Source organism: Thunnus thynnus, chromosome 12, assembly GCF_963924715.1.
Source record: "Thunnus thynnus chromosome 12, fThuThy2.1, whole genome shotgun sequence".
In the NCBI taxonomy this organism is placed as follows: domain Eukaryota; kingdom Metazoa; phylum Chordata; class Actinopteri; order Scombriformes; family Scombridae; genus Thunnus; species Thunnus thynnus.
Window position 1 is genome coordinate 23,243,730 of NC_089528.1, and position 23,664 is coordinate 23,267,393.

General features: G+C 39.7%; 1 protein-coding gene across 12 annotated transcripts in view; it reads left to right on the plus strand.

Annotated features, from left to right (window-relative positions):
- The window catches only part of LOC137194475 (receptor-type tyrosine-protein phosphatase mu-like), a 168,629-nt gene that overhangs the window by 81,133 nt on the left and 63,832 nt on the right, over positions 1-23,664 (plus strand). For all 12 annotated transcript variants that reach the window (XR_010930971.1, XR_010930972.1, XR_010930970.1 and 9 more), the window contains exons 8-11: positions 5,379-5,687; positions 7,236-7,345; positions 11,636-11,837; positions 12,665-12,767. Coding sequence is in view for 9 of the 12 variants with exons in the window: in XM_067606392.1 (XP_067462493.1) it covers positions 5,379-5,687; positions 7,236-7,345; positions 11,636-11,837; positions 12,665-12,767 (724 nt within the window). In the remaining 3 variants the exon portion in view is untranslated. The remainder of the gene's footprint in view (positions 1-5,378; positions 5,688-7,235; positions 7,346-11,635; positions 11,838-12,664; positions 12,768-23,664) is intronic.

The following is a 23,664-nucleotide window of genomic DNA, read 5'->3' on the forward strand; positions in this document are numbered from 1 at the left end:
GCATTCACCCATTCATCTCCACCCCTACAGCTTCAGGGGGTTCATCAGACAAGGTGGCAGCCCAGCCCGGTCCAGCGCCGGAGCTCATTCTGTGGTTTCAATTCGATCCAGTGCGTTATAGGCCCCTCCGCCCCTCATCCTCACCCATCATGGCAGTCTCATTTATCATGAGGCCTATAAAGAAGGACTTGATAGAGTGAGGAGCGACCACCACCATTCAATAAATCCTTGTGATTATCCACGCCTCCAAGGTGTATGGGCAAGTGTCTGTGTATATGTGTGTGTCCTGAGCATGTGGGCATTTGTCTCTGACTTTGTAATGGGTGTAGAGGGTGATGTTGGAACACAAGAGGTCCATGTACAGTGCCTTTAAAGTGCTATCAATTATAACATGTGTACACGTGTCATCCTCAAGGCCTGGTTTGACTTGTTGCATTTGATGGCAACAAAAACCTTGGCACTTCTACCCTCCCCTATCCTCTGTCTTAGCTTTCTTTCTCCGACCCCCCACCCCCCACCCTCCCACCCCACACCTATCCAACCACCCACTGACTCCCTCCATCTCTCCCTCTTAACCCCCCCCCCCCCCCCTTCTCTTTCTCTTCCTTTCTCTTGCATAGAGGAGCACTCTAGGAGGGTGATGGAGCTTTGATTGTCGGTTATCAAAAGCTATCATTATGGCTCGCTTCTGCGGGATATGAAAATGATTTCCTAAGTGTAAAACCCATGTCATTACCTCAATGGCCTCAGTGCTATCACTGAAATGTAATAGAAAGAGGCAAACAAATGTGCTTGCCTCCCCAGCCCGCCCAGCTCAAACAGAACAGAGTGAATAACACACAGCAATGGAGAGATAAGTGACGGCAGTACCAGGCCTCACTGCCTAGAATGGAACACTTTACATGAAAACAGCCCTCCGACCAGGATTTAATCTTCGCCGTTGTCATGTTGTTTTGGTACTGTCTACAACGAAGGCGCCTGCATGTGACAAGCCCTGGCTGACATTCGCCAGCAAGAAATCCGACAGTCTACATGCCATCCTGTGAAAGTCGAGGCATTTCTCTTTTTTCATCTCCAAACAACAAGCGCTCCCTCCTCCTCCTCCTCCTCAACCTTAGCGCTGTTTCATCCTGATGAGATAGCGACCAGGCTCAGGAGCCACATTGACTTGACAGTGGTTTCTAATCATTGGGGAATTAGTCTTTTTACCCCCCCCCTCCTGGTTCTGTTTGCTGAGCAGGGAGATGGAAGTCTATGCCAGCACCAGGCTTTTCTGCTCTTAATCGATGTGGATCTGATAAAGATCCCGGCTTTCGGAAAGACTCGTACGCTGCGACGCCTGAGGAAGATCTGATAAGTAAATCGTTCTTCTGTACATATAGCCAGTGAGATGCTGAGGAACCAGGCGTGTGCTACTGTGCACGTGTATGGAAACTTCTTTACTCGCATAAAACCATATAAACGCTAGAAAACACACATTGTACCCCCTACACCACACACACACACACGCAGACACACCACACACTTGTCTCACAGTAAAGTGGCTGTGCTCTGGACATGCCCAATTTGTTTCCTTTCATCCAGGACTAATGTCTCCCTCTACCCAGGGGCTAAGTGCACCATTTGAAGCCCCCTCTAGGACAGACGGCTATAACATGCGGTTATTTCTTGTTGTTGTTGTTTCATGTTTTGGGAAATCATGTTATCACTTCAGCTGCAGCAGTGTGTATGCAGGGAACATTCGAATTAACAAGAGGCAATAATGTGCTGATAATTTCTAAAAACATTATTTAAATGTCACACCGTAATGACAAAAATCACTAATAGTTCTATGTAAATGTCAAATTCAAATTATTCAATTACATCGGCGAGTGTGGGGCAGGTGATAATTTGTCCACCGCTTGGAATACCAATCTGGCTCTCACTGGAGCTCATTCTGTGTGCCCTGGCATAAGATAGACCTCAGTAATTTCCTGCTCCAAGGGATGCTTTCATAGCCATTATTATAACTCTATTCCACTAGAAATATCTGCCATACTGGGGAGATATTAGAGTCATATTTTCAGTACTTTCACCCCAATGTCGCCCTCAGTGTGTGATAGCTTGTGAGAATTGTAAAAAAAAAAATGGTATGGATTTCAAAAGATAGCCTTGTTATTCCTTGTTGTGATTTGTGCTTGTGCTTTTGATATTGAGCTTCTTACTGCTCGGTCAATAAAACTAAACTAGCAGTCACAGTAGACTGGGGTAATAGGCTCATCCCATCAGCTGTCATTCATGGGCCTATGGGCCCATTTGAAAATGGCTGCATAGCCTCCATCTATGCACGGAAGGATTTATAAAGGATATCAGCCGTTCAGTGCGACCCGTTCATTTCAGATTAAGTGGGGGAGGAGGGTACAGGGTGTTTTTCTTTTTCTCTTTCCTTCTCTTCAAAGTCAACCATGACCAGGCTCTGCAATGGATAAGGCACCTTGTTGTTCATGCAAACAGATGATGTCATTCTGAGTCATGGGGTACAAGTTGTGATTGGGCGTCCGCCACATATCCTCACATTTTACTGCCTCCCTCAGACAGCTGGCATTTGCACTACAGGGAGCCAATAGGGCAACAAACAATTAGCCTTTTCTCAACAAAACTCCAGGGAGAGGCTATAGAATAGTCATAAGAGCTGTTTACTAAATGGCCAATATTCCTTTATGTACTCTCACTATTACTATTGGCTTCCCAGTAATAAAAAAATCTGTCAGATCTTCTTACCATGTGCCAAAAAGACCATTTTAAATTTATGTATGAATGAATAGTTGCTTTTTCCTATTTCATTTATTTCATTTCTCATTTGGCATGTGCTATTCCCCTGCACAATTATATCTCTCACAAGTCATTCCCATGTATGTTGGCATCTCTCCAGTGGCCAGAATTAAGGTGCAGTGGACATTATCTATGATGTTCCATAAAGATGGGAGTGTGACATTCTACTTGAATGCTCCAGAAATGAGACGACTTCCCAGCCGCTCGTGCACGTCTGCTTGAGATTCACACTTTGGTGCATTTGTCACTTTGAGAGCATCTGGTTTAATTTGATTTCTGTGCCTGGCCACCCTGCAATTCTCTGTGCTTTTAGTGTAACCGTTGCCTACTGAGTGCGGCCAACAGATAGTTCCGCAAATAAAGGGGTTTAAACTTCTATTTTCTGGATGGCTCTCCCAACATTGCAACTGACTTGAAGAGGCCTGTTTTTCCTCTGTCTGTTCCTCCTGTTTCTGTGTTTAGGATCTCTTTTTTTTGACTGGTTACATTTGTTTAAATTGGCAGACCACTTTGTGAATAATTGCATCTATCCACACAGTTTGCCAGTAGAATGGCATTGGCTTTCCTATTGTCTCTTAGCGCTTATGCTGAATATTTTCTAATCCCTTTGAAGGTAGATGCCTTGCATACCAGTCTCCACCAAAGATTAACACGTCTTTCAAATTCTAACAATCATTGGAGGTCAGTAGAAGAACCTTTATAAAAAATGACAAATCCAGAGAGGCTACTCCTACAAAGCATTGCAGAAAGGTTTCTCAAAGAATATCAAACACTTAATTGCAAGCTACAAAGCACAACACCTCTCAGTCAGTCAGAAATTAATATTTTCTGCAGCTATTGTTTAAATTGTTTTATCGATTAAAAGCTGACAGACAACCAACTGCTCTTTGAAAGATTTTGGTGCACTCTGTTTAGACCTATAGTGACAAATCCTTCTTAAGAGGGAGCAAATTACCATTTTTTTTTTCCTTTTTAGAAAGATGTTTTTCCAATTTAAACATACTTTATTATTTGTAGCCCTCTGTGTATGCTTCATGTACTGTATGCTGCACATTGATATCCCTCCCCCCATCTGTCTTCAACAGCTTTGCCTCTTTCTCCTTCGGGCCCTTCTAATGCTATTTCATCTGCTCTATGAAAGCGCAGGAGAGATCACATCCGTTGTTTCTCCTTGTGAAATCTAAAAGTGTTCCATCTTTCATTCAACTGGCAAGCGCCTTCCTTTTCTCACTGTTTCTCTTCTTGCATTATCCTTTTTCACTCGTACAAGCTTCTGTCATGTCACATGTCATGACCTAATTTTTCTGAATATATTTCTGTCTTGTAGCTTTTCTGTAGTGCTACACAAAACTCCTCATTGTTAATTGTAGCCACATTTTTTAAAGGATTCATAATAAAACTTGATCAGATGTCCACTGGATCTAGGAGCAATAACTACATGTATATACTGTATTGTAAATGTAAGTAGGCATCACATTAAAAGGTTGCCAACAGTGCTATTTGTAGATTCTTGCTTGTTTATCATGTCCATTGCACAGTCTGTAGAAATGAACAGCTTGCTGGGGCTCGAGTCCAGTCTCCCCCCCATGCACCTCCAGAATGTTAAACATGGCTGCCGTGGCTGCCTCTGAATTGCTGGACTGTGTCTCCTGGGGAACGGGGAAATTGAGCCCTGGCTCTTCCTAATAGGTGGTAAAGTGTTAAGTTCCAGAGAAATGGACTGCGAATTTAACCTGGAATGGAAATTGATCCCATTACCTTGTGCTTGGGCTGCTTTCCTCCCGTAGGAAAGGAAAAGGAGAGAGAGAGAGAGAAAGCAGGAGGGGGAAATAGAAGGGTAAAGCAGAGAGAGGAGATGAGGAGAAAGAGTAAAATAGAAATGGGGGAGCCACAGAAAAAGAGATGGACAGAGAGAGGAAATAAAAAGGAGGAATGGAGAGAAGGAGAGGAGATAGAAGGAAGGCGAGAGAGAGAGAAAATAGAGAAAGTAGAAGAGAAAAGGCAAGGAGACACAGTGTATGTGGTTAGAGGTGATAGGATGGCAGTGGGGGTTGTGTCCTGCCTGGATTGACAGGCTGGCTGACTCTCTATCAGTGTGGTGCTAATAGCTGACCGCCACTGGGCGAGATGGAAAAGGCAGAGGACAAGGTAGAAGGAGCAGAGGATCGGCACGCTCTGAAGGGATGATACACCTCCTGCTGAGGGTTTCCACCAGCAGACCTGTGGTGTCTTGGTGTGTATAGTTGCTGTGAGACCAAGTTAGCAACGGTGATGAGATGTGGCAATGCTCAGTATCAGGCTGTGGCTTTGAAATTTAAAAATATTTTCTGGAAATATGAACTCCAAACAGAAAAAAAAAGTATTCAACGGGTCTCAAGTGTTATGAAAAATCTAGTTTGAGATTTTCTTTGACCCAAAAGAACGCCGCCTTTTCTGTGCCCTGGCAGAGACCTCCATAAATTTCCTTGATTTTATTGAAACTATCTCGCACTACCTGCCATTTTGTTTGGCCTAATTGATTATCTTGATGTATGCTCACACTCCTCTCACTCTGTCCATCTTGTCAGAGCCCATGCACGGACCACGGAAGCTGGAAGTGGTGGACATCCAATCCAAACAGGTGACGGTGCGTTGGGAGCCTCTGGGCTACAACGTGACCCGCTGCCACAGCTACAACTTAACCGTCCAGTACCGCTCCAGGGTGGGCGGCAAAGAAGAGACCCGGGAGGAAGTTTGTTATGACACCCAGAGCCGCGATCCTCAGCACACCATCCACAACTTGACGCCTTTCACCAACCTCAGTGTCAAGCTGGTGCTGCGTAACCTGGAGGGTGTCAAGGAGAGCACTGAGCTGGAAGTTCAGACTGATGAGGATGGTAAGTGTTATGCAGTTTTGTTCCCAGGCCTGAAAAGGTGTTACACATTGTTTTGATAAAGTGCCCTTAGATCAGATATCTTTAGGAGCAAAAAGAGCAAATAGATTAACAAAATGTAACACAACCACCCAACCAAACATACATACATACTCAAAAAGTAAATAAAATCAGCAAATAAACAAGAAAAGTTGTGAGAGATTTTCAAAAAAATGGAAATGGGATAGAAGCAAGCACCACAACTGCTATGTCAAAAATAATCAATATTGGAAAAGCATGCAATCTGATAAAATTCACTTAGGAGACATCAAGGTCATGAAAATATATACTGTCTTAATGGTCTGTAATGACAGCAGTAGCGAACACCAATCCATCAAAGATGTCAAAAATGAAAGTTTAATGTAAAACCTTCACAAAATCTCACTTTTCATCTTGCAGTAACAGCTGTAAGTGCTTTCCTTTGAGCATTTTACCAATTTAAAAGAGAAAATAGCATGGTTGCTCACACACAGAAGGAAAGTTAGTCTTTATTATTAAACTGATGACGTTTGGATCTTCGGGGTTATTCTTACCTGATCATAAACTTGCACTTAAGGACAAGTTTGGGATTTTCCAAATATTTTTCACAAGAGCACAGGAGTCAGACAGCAAACCTTTGTTTGGTATAGTTGTTTCACCTCCTTCAAAGATGAAAGATCTATTGTGTTGTTTCATCAGACACAGGAAATGAACTCTATAGAAGTCTCAAGGAACCCCGGCCGCTAGATAACAAACAGGCTTAGGCTGACGAAAAGAGAGTCTTGTCATGTCTGGCTCAGATATCTCTGGTTGGAAACTTGAAAGTGGCAACTGTTTCTCACTATCTGACTGCTATGTGTACGTGTCTGTGGATCTGTGTGTTTAGGGTCCCATGGGAACAAGTATACAGACAGGGTGTAGCTGTAGCTGCATTCTTGAAGATAAATCCGCAAAAAAAAGACATCTCTGCATCATTCTGTTTCGCTTACAAAATGAAAGCAATTCACATGAGGGGTTAAAGGACCAGATCTCTTTGGCAGTATATCAGCACAAGTAAATATTGCAGAAAGATTAAGATTCCCACTATTCCCATGGGGTTGCTAGTTCATCTTTGTTTGCAACACATTTTTATCTATACAAAAAGTGTTCAGTTCTGCTGTAAAACATGTATCGGGGTGTGTGTTTTGAGTGACAATGACTTCAAACACTCACACATATTTCTATTAAGGTGTGTATGACTTTGGCTCAGGGCCATTTGTGTACTGCAAGACCTCGAAAAACTCTTTTATTGATTTTTTTTTATGCACATCAGCATGAGGTGCTGGGCTGGGTAGATTGTCACAGAAAAAGAATAAAGTTGCTATTTAGGAACTGCATTCATCCAACTTTTATTTACAACATTTGACTTGACAAACATGTACAGCCCAAGGGAAAAAAAATGTCACTAAATAAGTATAAATGGAAATCCAACTATGTTTTAGTCTACCTCAAAAATGACTGTGTGTCTGCTGTGTTTGTGGTCATTTCCCACAGTGCCAGGGGCTGTTCCTCTGGAGTCCATTCAGGGCAGTGCCTATGAGGAGAAGATCATCCTGAAGTGGAGAGAACCTGCTCAGACCTACGGGATTATCATTCAGTATGAGGTACACAAGCATCAGGGTTAGCAAATTGTAACAGATATTGATCACCCTTCAGAGCAGAAAACAGACTTACTTCCAATATTACACTGTTTTTTCTCCTCCTCCTCTTTATGAATTGTGTGCATTTCTTCTCAAATTTCTTGCTTGCTTTTTTTTTTACACAAATGTGGGGGCAATAGTCCACAGAGTTGCCAAAAAATGATCAGATAGATTTTGATTATGTGACTCACAGTTTTCTTGAGCTAGGGCTTAGAAATTAGGGGCATCTGTTAGTTTGTTGACAGTCCGACCACCACCAGAGGGGTAGCTCATAAAGTGAGATTACCACTTAAACCAGGCTTATTTCAGTAGATCAGACTCTTTTTTTCCAGGAAACTGTGTTCCACAAAGTGTGGGTTTAGAATGAAGATTGAATTGACCATGTTACCATGGAAACTCATCAATCCAGACTGACCTGGATCTGGTTAGTTTTCAGGTTTAGGTTAACCTCAGGCTTAACATAACAATCTTCCAAACAGAAATTTGAATTTCAAAAATTGTTTATTGTCATTTTCAATCTTGTGAGCTCACTTTTAGGACTTATAATAAAAATTAAAAACAGAAAACTGTTCTTCTTGCTGGACCAAGTTGACATGATCAGAAGGCCGTTGCTTCAGCAAACTGAGCTCACAACAGGTCTCTGCAGATTTTTAGTTAATCCCTTCATTCCCTTTTTCTGTTAATGTTTTTTCCTCTTTATAATGAATGTGTGGCTCTGTGGCCGTAATAATCATATCATCTTTCAGTAAAAAGGTACTGAAAAATGATCTATCAAGATGATCCATTAATTCACATTAAAAAATGTGAATTGATGGATCTATAGTTAATATCTCAGGCCTGTGTTTTAAAGTCATAAATGTGCCGTTATCTTTCCTGTTTAATTTTAATTAAGACATTATTAGACACTTGGAACAGCTTACACTTGGATCATTTTGTTAGGCTCACTCAAGTCAGGCAAGTTCTTTTTAGCCTCTTTTATGAAGTATCATCGTTATTCATAATTTTGCTACGAGTGAATCAACTGCAAGCTGCTTTCATCTCCTGTCCTCCGACACATGGACAACTTCTAAAGAAAATACAATCTCTGAAGCGCACCTCAAACACACATCACGATTCAGCAGCAAGCAAATGTTGACATAAGGCTCCACACCCGCCACTGCCAACGTTGTCCAAGAGCTGCATTGAGTCCTCAATAAAAGAAACAGTCTCCACACACACACACACACACACACACAATATATATACACACATTGATCTTAACCAGCTTAAGGTGGAAGTAATCCTCCAGCCTTTTCCACAGATTGATTCTGCTCTGTTGATTCTCCCTCTTGTCACCGTTTGCTCACGCTTGGTATTTTGACTAGGTTAGCAATCATTGACAGGGCTGTTTCTCATATGAGGAGAGCAGATTGAATTGTAAAAGCAATGCAATCAGGGTCGCTGTATAGGTTGCTCCATCCGCTGCCATGCCATCAGGTGACTGAGGTGAATGAAATATGAAATAGATATTCTCTCAGCGGCACAGAGACATTTCAATCATAGCAGGAAAGTCCTGAAGTCAGAATAATAACAGGGCCCTGTTTATTCAAGTGTGTGTAGTGCAATGCTGTGTCCTGTCACAGATGTACAGCACTTAGAGGTGCTGGCAGAGTGCAGGAAAACAATATCCACAAAAACGGCAGGTTTACTGCGCGCTTAATCACTTTTAGAAAAATATGTTTCAGTTGTTTATCTTTTTAAAATTTCATGGTACAAGTAAAAGCATTCAGAGCAAATGGCATGGTTTACATTGCCGCATTGTCAAGTTCACTTATATTTATGCTGAGACAAATGTGTTTCACTTTATAAAACACACACTCCAGACTATTATATTCATACACCACAGCAATTACTTCGCCCTATCTCTGGAAAGCCTTAACAGTATAGTAATGCGTCTAGGTAAAGTAAGAAATAAGTCACTGATAATCCTGGTATTTCCTTATTTTAATATACAGTAAAGCATCATTTAAAGATTCCTCACATTACATAGAATCATAGCTCTTATTACAGAGTAAGATAGAGTATTAGTATTCACATCAGTCCGTCTTAAACAGGGTGACGGACGAGAAAAATCTACCAAGCCAGCAGCTTGCTCCAGGTGTCTCTCCCTCACACCGCTACAGTCTGACTCTTCAGGTTTAAGAAAGTAACCCACAATGTATTCTGCTGGTATTCCCTAGAAGTTGCTTCTTATAAGTCAGGACCTTGCTTTGATTTGACATTATCAAAGGACTCGAAGTGAAATATGTCTGACAAGCATTGATATCAAAGAGATTTCTTTTTGACCAAGCTCCGTGAATGCCATTTTATTGGCAACTTTTCGGACAGACATGAGCCAGCATCTCTTTAAAGGTACACAGTAGCAATTCAATCTCATTGAGAATTTTGGAATACTAATACTAAGGAAAATAGCCACAATTACAACAAATAAATTGCATTTACCAAAAACCATAAGTACGATTGGTTAATGCTTATTTCCTTTAAAAGGCACACTCTTTATATTATCTGCAGCCATTAAAAATTACTATTTATATTATTAGGACTGTAAGACAGTAAAAGCTCTTCTGCAAATAAAAATGTTAAGCTAAGTTTAGGTGGGTTTTCGCTCTACGCCCTCACTGGTTTATAGGATACAAGGTCATTTTCATAAGATTTTATAACAGGAAAGAGTATACAGCACATTTATTTGTCTTTCCTCATTATTTCATGTGTAAAGGTATCAGAGATTTTACAGATATGTATATTTTATGCTTCAACATGTATCTCCCTCATATAGAAAAATGTAAACCAATGCAAATTTAAAATGCTTTATGTATCAAGTAAGAGTAACTTGCAAGCCCATATTCATTTGCTCAAATGTTTTCCATTATTTTTTCTGTCAGTTCTATTATAATTGTAAAAACCTGTCCATGTGCCCAGTGTTGACAAGCAATTTCAAATTCCTCTCCCTGAAATGTTATGATATAGGATTTGGCATCACGGACTTATTTCACAGACAAAGACTAAATGAGAAGGCTTCGAAGCATTTCAAAACTTGATGGACACAAATTATGCGGCACTCCAAACTCCCTTTGTGTTCTTTAATTGGAATTATAATGGAGGTTTTCCTTTACGAGCAGAAGCATTTTCTTAAAGTGGGACTTTACAGTTATTCAAAATGGATATTAGTAAAAACACTCACCTTAATGCTTCCCTCCAGAGCTCCCTGTGTTTATTAATGGAGAAGGAATATATTAAGTGTGTTTCCTCTCTCCTTGAAGCCACAAGCTTGCATCAGTGTTGGTTGAAAAATATGTACCTCTGCTCTTACAGTCAAATCTAACCTCTGTTATGAGACAGCACCTCTCCATAGACTTTTTGTACCTCACTAATTTTGGAAATGCCAGCATAAAGCCTTGTTGACATAAAGTCAGAAGCTCATACATGAAGTGAGAGCTTCTTTTCTGAGCAAAGGATGAGTGACATTTGGCTTTACTGAGTAGTACAGTGGGGATAGAGATACCAATATAAAGCCTTGGTGGTGGTGGTGTTTCTAATATTTTCTCTGATAATTCAGTGTCATATTGTAATATGATCATATTATTATATATATATATTATATATATCATTCCAAGCAAATGATGATTGAGAATCTACAGCTACGGTAGTGGCTCTGTGAGGCTGTACTTTGAGCTAAATAGTAACACTAACATGCTAACAACTTACATGTTAGCATGTAAGTTTACTGAATTTACAATGGGCTGAAGACTAAACATTAATTTAAGCATTTTATATGCAATCTTACATATATTTGCCATCTCATGATTTATATTGATATTACTAAAATATTCCTCATAATATTGTTATATAGATTTCAGCCATATTGTCCAGCGCTAATTGCTCAAGAACTACTATTACATTTGTGTGTATCCTTATACAAGCTAGTCATTCAAGAGCAGACACACAAACATGTTCGACATAAGACTTTTAAAAAATTTGCTTGTGGCATTTTGACTTAGTAGTAGTAAAGTGGGGGAAGAAACAGGACAATGGGATAAAATGGGATATAAAACCTCAACACAGTGAGTACAGTAAATGCTTTAGCTTGCTGAGCCGCTTGGATGACTCCAACATGAAACGTTTTCATTGCATGAATACAAATCCTCCTCAGCTAAAGAGAGCTGCAAGTGGAGTACCAGAGGCTGCTATCAGAATATTAATTTCCTTCCTTCCTAGATCTCCTACAAGGCGGTGAGCTCCTTTGACCCTGAGCTGGACCTCTCCAACCAGAGTGGGAAGGTAGTGAAGCTAGGAAACGAGACCACTCACATGTTCACAGGGCTCTACCCGGGCTCTACATACTCCTTCACCCTGCGCGCCAGCACAGCCAAGGGCTACGGCCCCCCTGTCATCACCCAGTTCACCACCAAGATCTCAGGTCAGCAGGGTCAACAGCACGGCCAGTTAAGTGTGGGGATGATGTTGAATAAATGGTGTAGCACTTACCCTCTCTTGAGTACTTTACGTCCAAATATGTGAATGGAAAATGTAACTTACTTATAACTCAACCCAAGCTATAAACTGCTTGTTTTTGAAATTCTCTCTTGTAATTTTCCTGAACTCAGTTCTTTTGTCTCAAAGGGTAAATCCTATTCATCCGCTATGCAAGACATAAAACGAACCAATAAAAATGTATGCATATACCACCTCCTCTACTGATATATGAACTCAAATATATGCTATTCTTTATCACTGAACCAGCTAGGTGTTTTGGTAAATGAACTTCAATTATATATGGTCTGGCAGTTACATTAGATTTTGCAGAGTTGCCTGATTGGTCAAAGACAAATTGTGCTTTTAGTTTCCATAAACCAAGGCTGGCTCTGCTTAATGAAAACTGGGATTGCTTTAGACTATGACCAGGAGGCTAGTTGACAATTTTTCTTACTTTCTACAGTTACTTACTCCAATGTATGTGCACCACTTTGAAGATTTTCTTTAAGCCAGATATTGTGACAGCAGCAAATGTTTCACTGCAGTATTATTGCCACACTTAATGATTAAATTATGTTGCTATAATGGCAAAAAGGCGATAAGTGCTCAGTGTAAAAATGAGAAAGCTGGCTTTACTTTTTCTCTTTAATGTCGAGCTGAATGACTCGTAAGACAAGAAAAATGATCAAATCTTGATGTTGACCTAAACTGAACTGTGTTAGCTTTGCTGTGAAGTGTAGTAAACCCCTTTCTGTTTGGTTTTCTCCTTAGCTCCTTCCATGCCTGCGTATGACCAGGAGACCTCTCTGAACCAAACAGACAGCACAGTCACTGTACTGCTTAAACCTGCCCAAAGCAGGGGTGCACCTGTGAGGTAGGCTTTCACATTCAACATACACACACACGGCACAGAGTAAAAACAACAAAACAGCATATTAAAACACCGGGAATCACCATCAGCAACAAAAAAGTATCAAAGAGCTTGTGTTTATCAATATCCCACAGTGAGGGAAAGTTGCCAGGGTACCTTACTGTACGTATCTCATTTTCTGGGCTTTATTTGTTTGTGGATTTTGATGCTGTGAAAAGGAAGCATAGCCTTTGAAGATGAGAACAAAGCCCGGTGCAGCCAATGCTAGCTTCAGGATCTCTTGCCTTTACATGTCTTTAATGTACCAGGCTGCTCACCCTTAGCCACCACAGGCTTCTGGGGAACGAAGGAATCCTGCCTGCTTGTTGGTGCATTTATTAGTCTTTATTAGGGGAACAGCACAGCTGTTCTGTTTAAATGCCAAGTTGTTGGGCAAAAATCATCATTTTGGTTTACTCAAGGCCACTGTGGGCTTCTGGCGGGAATTCTGTTTGCTTGATCATGTTTGTTGTTAGGAGTAGAAGCTAGTTAAAGTACAAAAATAAGTGCAAAGTAACAACTAAGAGTGTGACATGCTACATGATAGTCTTTGGTGCGAAGTGGGGATGAGAAAAAACAAAATCAAAAACAAAAGATAAAAACATTAACCAACGGATACCCAGCTGTGGTGCTTTTTGCTCAGCCGAGGTACCCCTATTAAACACAATGGGCTTCATTAAGTGGGAAGCCAGTGAGGGATCATGTTGTTGATCATATAGCATCACCATTGTGGAGGCGGGGTGAGATCTTGGTGGAAAAGTGTACATCCACCCATCCATAGCTCCTTGCTTTCTAGTAAAAAGAAAAACATGTCTACTTCAATGGAGACACATGCCTTTCTACATCCTCAAAGGTCAAAAGTGGGAGTTAGAAATGCACAGTGAATAGACCATTTCAAATGAAAGGAAAAAAAAAGGGTCTGTTGTTTGAGTTCTATTAATGCCAGGGTTAACTTCTTCACTTGTGCTTGCTGCAAAACTCAATTTTACACTATCAACTCATCGGAGTCCTTAAAAGATTACAGTCTGGAGATCTTTAGTCAGGCTTGTCAACTCATGTTTGCCGTATGTGCAGCTGCCCATATTAATGCCCCAGTGCCAGACGGAGAGGCCTGAGCAAGAAAGACAGAGTGATCGTTTTTTAATCTTCTCACAGGTACAATTCAGAAGGCCTTACTCAGGCTGCCATTCTTTCACTGGGCTAATTACAAACCCCTAATTATAATTAAGAGTGTCGTGAATTGGAGCCTCCATTAATTATCATGCTGGGCTCCTCTTTTGTTTACCGTTGGAAGACGTGCTCACTCCACAGCCGGATGAAAGACTGAGATTTGTCTTTGGAGATATAAACCTTAGTTTGAGACCCACTTCATTCTGTTTTACTGAGCTGAGACATAACTGAGCACGCATAACTGAGCATGCTTTACAATATAAACCTAAATATGGCTATTGCCAACTAATCAGTTTTAGAGTGAGATAGACTCTATTTGTCAAAGCGGCTATAATCAATGTTTTCTATAATAACAATGTATCAAATGACAGTGTGTAATTTAAGAGGTGCCGCTTGTAGTGGTGAACCCACAGAGAATTGCCACTGATTCTGAAGCTCCCCTCGGCTTTGTAGTAAGTAATGAGTTTTAGCTTATTCTTTAGCTACCGGCCTTCAATTTTACTGTTTTGGTTCACTCTAGTCACTCTTAAAGTGTCATTTTCGGCCTCAGCAGGCAGCTGTTTTCAGCAAAAAAGCTCTAAGAACCCACTGTACATTACCTGCTCAGTGCACATACTGGAGCATTTAGCAGCTAAAGATACAGATATTACCCTCAGGAGTTGGTAGAGACCAAAAATAGAGATAAAAGAAAGTAAATATTGTACTTACATTCAGGTGTCCAGAAACACAATTTCAAATGAATGATTATGTTGCTCTGGAACTGTTGAATGTGTAAATGAGCAACTGTTTGCTAACCAGTTTGCCAGAACAACTTAAAAAGTTATGACATGAGAGTGCTATGTTCAAAACTGGTTTCCACTGTCCCCAAGTGGCTAAAAAAATCAGTTATTGCAGGTTTAATTATTACATAAATAAAAAGTAATTAATTAGTGTTTATAGAGACATTAAGTTTTAAGGATCATATATCTTCAATGTGTCTCTCAACATAATCCATTAAAAAAATTCATCAGAGTTCAGTACATGGCACAACTACACCTCAAAACTAACTGAGGCATCCTTTGATCACAGCAGAGCCTCTCCACATCTAAACTTTGGGGGGTTTTCAGGTACACATCTCTTTCTCCACCTCTTCACTCATCTTAAATCTCACAGGACATAAAGGCCAACGTACTGCCTTCATGTGTGCACCCGATGTCTCGAAAAATATGAATTGCAAAAGAAAGGAGGTGGCGGAGGGCAGCAAACAGGAGAGATTATGATGCAGGCCCAAGACGACATACTGGCAGGCTTTTGAAGGTGTTTTCTTCCTCCACCTCAAGTGACATACGATGCCTTTGAAAATTTAAGGTGACTATAAAGTAGCTTCCATTCAGAGGAGTTGAGCAAGGCGGTCTGTTGGGATCTGCTGTCTGGCCAATAATGATAAATTCAGGCATCTGAATTTTTCAAGCTTCAAAAATAACAGCATCTCTAATCTGTTTTAGGTAAATGCATGACTAAGTGAACTTTACAGTTAAAGTACATATAAAGTGATGTTTTAGAGTACTGGAGTCCTGAAGTCAAAAACTTAGCTGATCCAGTCAATCTATTGAAGAGTTTGCATTTTGTCAACCAAGGACTTAAATTTCACACCATAGTTAGATTTGATTTTATACTACTGCTCATGTTGCAAGAGTGGCCGTCACTTTTCTAGAGTGGTGGGTAGCTCATTTTGAAATTGAACACTTTATGAAATCAGTTTTAAAGCCCCTATGAAATAGGGATTTGACAAGGGAGAACACTGATCCTCAGCACCACAGAGTAGCAGAGCAGCATGAAGCTTGATTTGATAACGCAATCTTGCACGCTGATTGGGTTTGGGAGGTAATAGAGCTCCAGACATTTGAGTTTCAAACAGCAGATGTTTTGCCGTAATACAGGAAGGAGAGCACACTAGAAGATCACACGATAGCGCTGGTTCATAAAAAAAGCAAGACATAACAGATGACAAACGTCCGTTTCACTTCAGCATCCTGCAGTCATGCTGAAGTCAAATCATATTTCAGATAGATCTAGGCAGACGTTGTCACTGCTAAGGGAGGCAGTCAATTTTTCATATTTGTTTAATTGCTAATCAGTATAACATTTCCAACTTGGATTTGGCTTCTAATCTCTGGGGACGACACGCATAGCCGGGAACAATTTTTACCTGAGGGGACACTGTTCCTTTAAGAGGATTAGTGAACTGTCTATCAGTCATGTCGTGTTAAACTAATGTTTGCAATGGCCCCTCGTCAGGGCCAGAATCCGCCTCCTCACTCCGTAGCATCAAAAAAATTGTTTACATGCTTCTGCGGAAATAAATGATTTGAGATGCTTCCTTTATCATTCACACCAGTACATCAGCCCTTCTCCCTCTCCTGCCATAACCTTTGCCTTGAGCAAGCTCACACACATGCATACAAACAGAAAAAGCTATAAAATATACCAGTTTCCAGTATTGTAAGTTGCATATATTGAGGAAAGTGAGTTCCAGTGTAGTTCCTTCCCTGTAGCATCAGATTATCTGTACTCAACCGTGGCCTGAAATCAGTTAAGTGATTTTCTACAGTCCTAAAATAAGCACCAACTTTCTTTGATCACAGCATAGCAAACGCTAATAGCTGTGCCTAAACGTGACACAACTCAATGCTTTTTACGATTTAATGGCAAATGTAATCTATGGCACCTTCTAATTTGTTTGCTTTATAGCTTTATGGACACCAGGGAAATATAAAGAGTAAGAAGACAGAGGCATGGAGGAAGGATGCTGGGTCAGGAGAAGTGTGTTACTTACAACCGCTCTTAAATCAGACTTATAGGCATATAGAGCCAACCGTTAGCATTAGAGAGAGAGAGAGACAGTGATTGAAATGCTCCCCATACCCCTTCCCTCATCTGCTCAAACAGCCCGGAGTTCTCCCCTATCAGCCCACATGAAAAATAAATCTGAGTTTCAGGTCACAATCCAGTCGATTCCAAGTCAATCCGCCATAATTGGTTGGCGTCACATGGCGGCAGAGCTGAAATCTATCGGGCAGCAAGGCTGGAGGAGGCCTAATTGGTGTCAGCTCAGGTTGCAGCGCTACTGCAGGAATACAGGTCTGCCCTGCCAGCCCCTCTGGCAGACCACTTTTAACAGCTTATACTATTCTTCTCATATAGCTTCTCCCTTCATTCCTCTTTTTCGCCTTGTCTTTCTATCTTCTGCTCAAGGAAAGAAGTTGGGGATTTCAGCAGTTTTAGAATAAAGTACAATTACGCACCTTTCACTGAGGTGTGCGGTGTGAACTATGGGTTTCCTCTTCTGAGGTGTCCTTCTGATCTGGTATCTGTATGTTCATGAAGGTTCATTTGGCTATTACAAGGACTGGTAGCTGACATTCAGCTGAGCCTGTTCATCTTTTGTCTAGCAGCAACATGAATTGGCTTGAGAGCATTCTTATTTGCTAATATTTATTGAAACATACAGATACATTTTCATCATCAGCATGAATGCAAGTAGCCATTCTCTGGTTTGTATCAGATCAAATGAAACATCAGCTATAAAGGATTTTTGTTCTTGCTATCAAGTCATTATTGTTCATCTGTTGTTTGTTGTTTTTTTCGGTGCTCATTCATGCCATACTAAATCAAGAATATGACTAAATGACTCTGGTCTGTCAAAATGACTCATAATGTAAATTGTGAACTCAGCATGAGGTGACAAGGTGTCATCTGCTCAAAGGCACATTAACATGACAGCAGTAATTAGAGGAAAAAAGAAATCTTCGTATTTTCAAATCACCAAACTCATGAGTTAGTTTTGCATTTTATGAGGTGAAAATAGTTGTTCCTCAAACACCAAGGAAGAGTGTGTCTTAAATATTTAATAGGCATTGCAGCAATTTAGTGCTGAAAAATGCTAGAGACCAGTAAAGTGTGTATTATTGTCTCTATCAACTATAAAGATGAACAAAACATTTTTATTAAATTGCAAATTTATTGTGAGCTAGATTTTAGTTTCTTGCTGCAGTGAATATTCTGCGGAAGAGATACAGTGGTTTAGATTTCCACATTACAAGAGTTCTTACCCTTGGAGCCCCATAGCCTTTGGCACTTGGTATTTTGCCTGAGGAAAGGAAACCGGTCCTATTCATACTGTGTCTATCATTAAGTCATGGCACAGCCACATCATCATATCATAAGGAGCCACCCGGGGGGAGCTAGCTTTTGTTTTTTTTTGTTCACTATCTGCAGATTGATTTGGAATATAAAGTACCCATATGGGCTAGATATGAGTAAATGTACATTGCTACAGCAAAGCAAAACAATGGTTGTTTATTGCGGCCATAATTCATAAAAGAAGTTACATATTTTCAACTCTAAAATAAAAATATAGCTATTGTCAGTCTTCCTTGGGTTATATCCTAAAATAATAGTTGTTGTTTATCCATCAAACCTGATGGGTAATATGACTGACAGCAGATATCCCTTTTAATACCGCATTGTCCCACCTTAGCTCACATCAGATCTACTGTGTTTTGACTGAGGCCTTCAAGCAGCTGCATCACTCATTTTTCTGCTGCTGTGCAGCTACTTAAGTGGCTCCCATGTACCGTCTCTATCTGCCCTTTGACCTCTACTCTCAATAGGGGACAGTAATTAAAGGCTGATTTCTCCCGCAGACTCTCAGCAGGATTAAATATTTCATCACCTCCCAACCCAGCATTAAATAGGAGAGCTCTGAGGAATTGGGACACACCCACTGAGAGCAAAGGGGGATTTTCTAATGACACTGCAAGCACCTTATGATAAACTATAGGGTTAAAGAGCACATGCTGTACACACAAGGGGACACTTAATCATCCAGTACCAACCGCGGGCAACAATTGATCATCTCCAGGGCTGTTGCACTGTAACTATACAGTTTAATTTATTTATTTTATTTTTGTTTATTTTTGCAGGGAGAACGAACAATTAAAAGTAATTGCTCCTGAGTAAGCTAGCAGCTAATTTACATCTGTTGTCCCTGGGAAGGTAGACAAAAACATCCACAACAGCAAATATACTACATAAAACAGCACAATACATAAAAGGCAGTCATTGGTGGTGACACTTTTGTGCTGACTTTAGCCAAAGCTTGAGGCTGGTTTTGAACACTGCAAAGCTTCCTGAGTCTGAGAATATTTGTGGGTATGGAATTCTACTTCCTCACTCCTTTAACCAAGAAAGCAGATTGACCAAAGGCTGTCTTTCTGAACTACGGTACCCAATCACCCCTAGTAGATGCCCTAGTCCTACTGGCACTGCTGGGATAGGCCAGGCATCCTCAAATAGGAGGGGGTGAGATCAGAGCATCCCTTGGCTTTTATCTAGTACTTTTAGGATTTCTTTATAGAGTAAGTACACAGGCTTGACTGTAGTCACACCTGCCTGTGACCAGGTTGTTATGCAATGAGACAGATGGGGAAAAATCATGATGATCCTTCTAACTTATTTTTTGAAAGACAGTTGTCGGTCAGTAATAATACCTAGATATTTAACATGTGTCACAGACTTGATGACTTCACCATTAGTTAAAATATCGGGATTAACTGAATTATTGATCCTCGCTGTGAAATACATACAAACTGTTTTGCTTAAATTAAGGGTCAAGCATGAATTAGCTAGCCAATCCAACACCTTGCTCATTGCAGCTGTCAATTTGCCTGCAACATGTTCTTTAGATCATGCTTGGGTAAATATCACAGTATCATCAGCATACATTTGGATATTAATATCTGGACATACTTGAGGAAGATCATTAATATCTACTAAATACAATTTGTCCTAAAATACTCTTGATGGAACCCTACTATACAACTAGCAAAGGAGGAACACTTATCACCCACTCTTGTACATTGTTTCTTCTTATTTAAGTAGGATTCTATCCAGGTCAGGACATTGACAGATAACTTAAATCTGGAGAGTTTTGAAAGTATTATGATTAACTATGTCAAATGCCTTCTTAAAATCTAAAAACACGGCTCCAACAACACCAACTTTATCAAGATATCTTTTGATTTGTTCAACAAAAAGCAATTTGCCGTTTCTGTTGAATGATGCTTTCAGAAATCAAATTGCATTGGATGTGGAGTAAATTCACCTTCATTTAAATGAGAGATCATGAACTACCTTTTCTGCAATTTTAGAAGCTATTGGGAGGATACTAATGGGTTTACAATTTAATGGGACAGTTCTTTCACCTGATTTAAAGAGGGTCACTACTGCAGCCTTCTAGGAAGAAGGAAAATAGGAGTTTATTATTGATAGATTTATCAGATGAGATAAAAGCTTATATAGTATTGATTTATATTATGTTGTATCAATATCATAGACATCCTAAGACTTAGACTTAGAGTCTAAGATATTTTCTATTGCAAAAATAGGGAATTCATTATTTGCAGGTTCAAGAACTCGTGATCTTAAAACTAAATTCTTGGCCAAACACTGTACTGAATCCACAAAGAACGAATTATAGATTGTAGCTATTTGTTCTTTATCTTCTGTCACTTTTGATTGTTCCTTTATTACCCAATTTTGAACTGATTTACCCTCTGTCTTTGTAATTTTATTATTATTTTCCCAAACTAATTTACTATGTCCCTTAGACTCATTGATTAGTTTAATAAAATAATCAGCTGTGATCTGTGTCAGTTGTGCCTGCCTTCAATGCTAAGTCTCTCTGCTTCATTAATCTCCAAAGATGCTCATTTAACCATGGTAGATTATGGTTTTTACGCGAGTCTGAGACCTTTTTGAAAAATTCATTTTTAGTCTCACTGACTCTGGCCATCATAAACTGAATGCCTTTTCTATGTCATCAGACTGCAGAACATTATTCCAGTCCAACTGCTTTAACTTAACCTCAAATGGACTGACTAAGTTTTTGACATTAAAAAAAAAACTTTTACCCTCTTGTCTGTATATAAATCGTTGTTTAGTCTTACAATTAAGGTCAGTTTATGATCTGACATACCTGTTTTGTGGCGATTTTGTGATGCCTTCAGGTTTGTTTATTCACATTTGTGATGATTGAATAACCCTGGTTAGGCCTTGAATTTTTTGAGTGAAATTATACTGATCTGACATACTTTTGAATTTTTTTCCTGTTTGCTTTATCAGACCAGTTTATATTAAAATCACCTAATACAATTAATTCAGTCTTGGTACCAATTTCCTTTAGTAAGGATTTCAGTTTGTCATAAAAAATGTCATTACAATTAGGAGGTTGGTATATGCCAACAACAGTAAAAGACATACAAGGGCACAATACAATAGAGACAGCAATGCTGATGTACTTATACACATTAAAAATGATCTCAAACATACAAGAGAACCCCTCCTCCTCCGATTAATTTTCTATATTTCCTAAAAACATGATACCCAGGTATAACAAAAGCAGTCCTTGATGAAGACTTAGAGTAGTTAACCGAGATTCTGAAAGGAAAGAACGTCAGAAGTTCGAATCAATCAGCAACTCAGCCTTTGACACAATGCTTCTGATATTCAAACGTCCACCAAGCAGTTCTTTTGGTTTTATTTGTTTGTCCCACAAGACTTTAGCCTTCTTCACTGGTTGAAAGAATTAAAATTTCCTTTTAACTGCCGTTCTATTTAAATGTTCTTTGTGTGTACTATCAGTCAGGTTAAAGATAACATTTTTGTAAGGTTGCATTAGAGATTACAAACCGATTTCACTTCCTTGGTGTAATTCAGTAGCATTTACAATCTCATGTGTATCTGACAACGGCAGCTTTCATTCACCATTGCAATCTGGCCCCAAATTAGATTGAACGTCACCTGCCAGTAGAATCAAAATCATCAGGTAGCTGGTTAGCCTGTAGTATGGACGGGAAGATTTCATTGTAGATTGCGCCTGGGCAAGAGTTGGTATATTGGCTTTTTGATTACTCAGGATTACTGAATATGAGGTTTGATGACTCGATTTAGTGAAGGTAACACAGTCAGTTTACACAGTACCATCACATCAGCTGGCCCAGCAACAAAGCAACAAAAGCAGTAAGAGAGTAAAGATGTAGGTACTGCCTTTGTATGCCATATCTCCAATAGACTGCCTTAGTTTGGCACTGAGTTTGGGGTTTTTTTGTAACAAAAAACATTTTTATTGAGTTTAGTCTCGAATTTTACTTGGCAGTGCAAACTCTTGCAGCCTTGCTGCCAGTCTGCGTCACCATCTTTAATCTCCTCAAGATCTACTTTAAGAGTACAGCCACTTCAGTACAGATTTGTTTGCCAATGCATTTATTTATACTTGTTATTTTAAAAATGCAGGCAAATGGAAAATGTTGAGGGTCATCCAAGCTCTAGATCCTTGCAATGCTTCACCTGTTGTTACTTTTGTATGGCATGGTACAATTATATGATTATATGAATACTTCATAATGATTGAAATGAATGCTTAGAAAACAATCTTTTAGACTGGTAAACAATTTTGAGAAAGCATTTTTTATTTTCTTCTTTTTATAAGGGAAAAGTATGGAAACATTATTGATGAACATTACACAAATACATTATTATTTGTAAAGGTGAAGGATGGACCACAAATGACATTTGAAGGTTCCCTTGAGAGTTTTCTTGTAAACAAACAAAAGCTATTTTCGTTCATACATTCAGTGTTTCTTGCTCATTCAACATTTGCAGAGACGTTTTTTGGAACATTGTAAATAGTGCAGTTTAGTCTTTTCAGGCACATTGCCACGGCAGCAGAACAGTGGCAGGAATATGTGCAGTATCATATCGGCCACGCTTGCATGTGCCTCCTTGCATATGTGCATTACAAATAAAATGGGGTCAAAACAGTGCTCCATAGCAATACCAGTGGTCAAAAACTCCACAAGGTACCCTCCTTTAGAAATTCAGTTCAACAATGTGCAAATTATTGATTAATTGTTTAATTAATGAACGTGAAAAACAGCGCTGAAATCAGAAGTCAGTTTTCCAAAACTGGAGAATCAGAGAGCATGTCAGGCAGTATTCATTCATTCATGTATTCATTGATTGAACAGTGTAACTTTGCTCCCTTTTCTGTAATAATAACTTGTTGTTTGCATGACTCTTTTGGAAATGGAACACTCGTCCCCAATCATGGCTGGTTATTCTCCATGGCAGCTGTAAACAGACTCTTTGTCACTCAGCGACTCAATAGATTTAACAGGTGGATGCGAGATGCATACTAACATGAATGTCTATGAGACAGTCTGTCTGCCCCTCAAGCTAAGTGGCCGGCTCGGAGACAATGTCATCTCTGTCAGAGGCACAGAGGGCTGCAGTTTGATCTAGCTAAACACTAGGCTCGGATAGAGAGGAAATGGAAAGTACCGTTAACCTTTTCATTTCGTGAATAATGAAAAAGCAAATAACGTCAAGCTCTGTCCTGTGTCACTGCTCATTTCTCTTGAACTGTATTTTTGAGTCATTCCTGTTCACTTAGCCTGCAGTTTGTTTGCTAACTTATACACCAAAAGAAATCACAGAAAAGTATCAAAATGTGCTTTTCAGTAAAAGTTCATCTCAGTTTCTATTGACTGTAGATGCAAAGAGGTTGAGTGGAAAGGAAAAATAATAACAACAATAATAATAATAATAACATGTATTTACATCCATAGATGAGCAGATATACATTCTATGC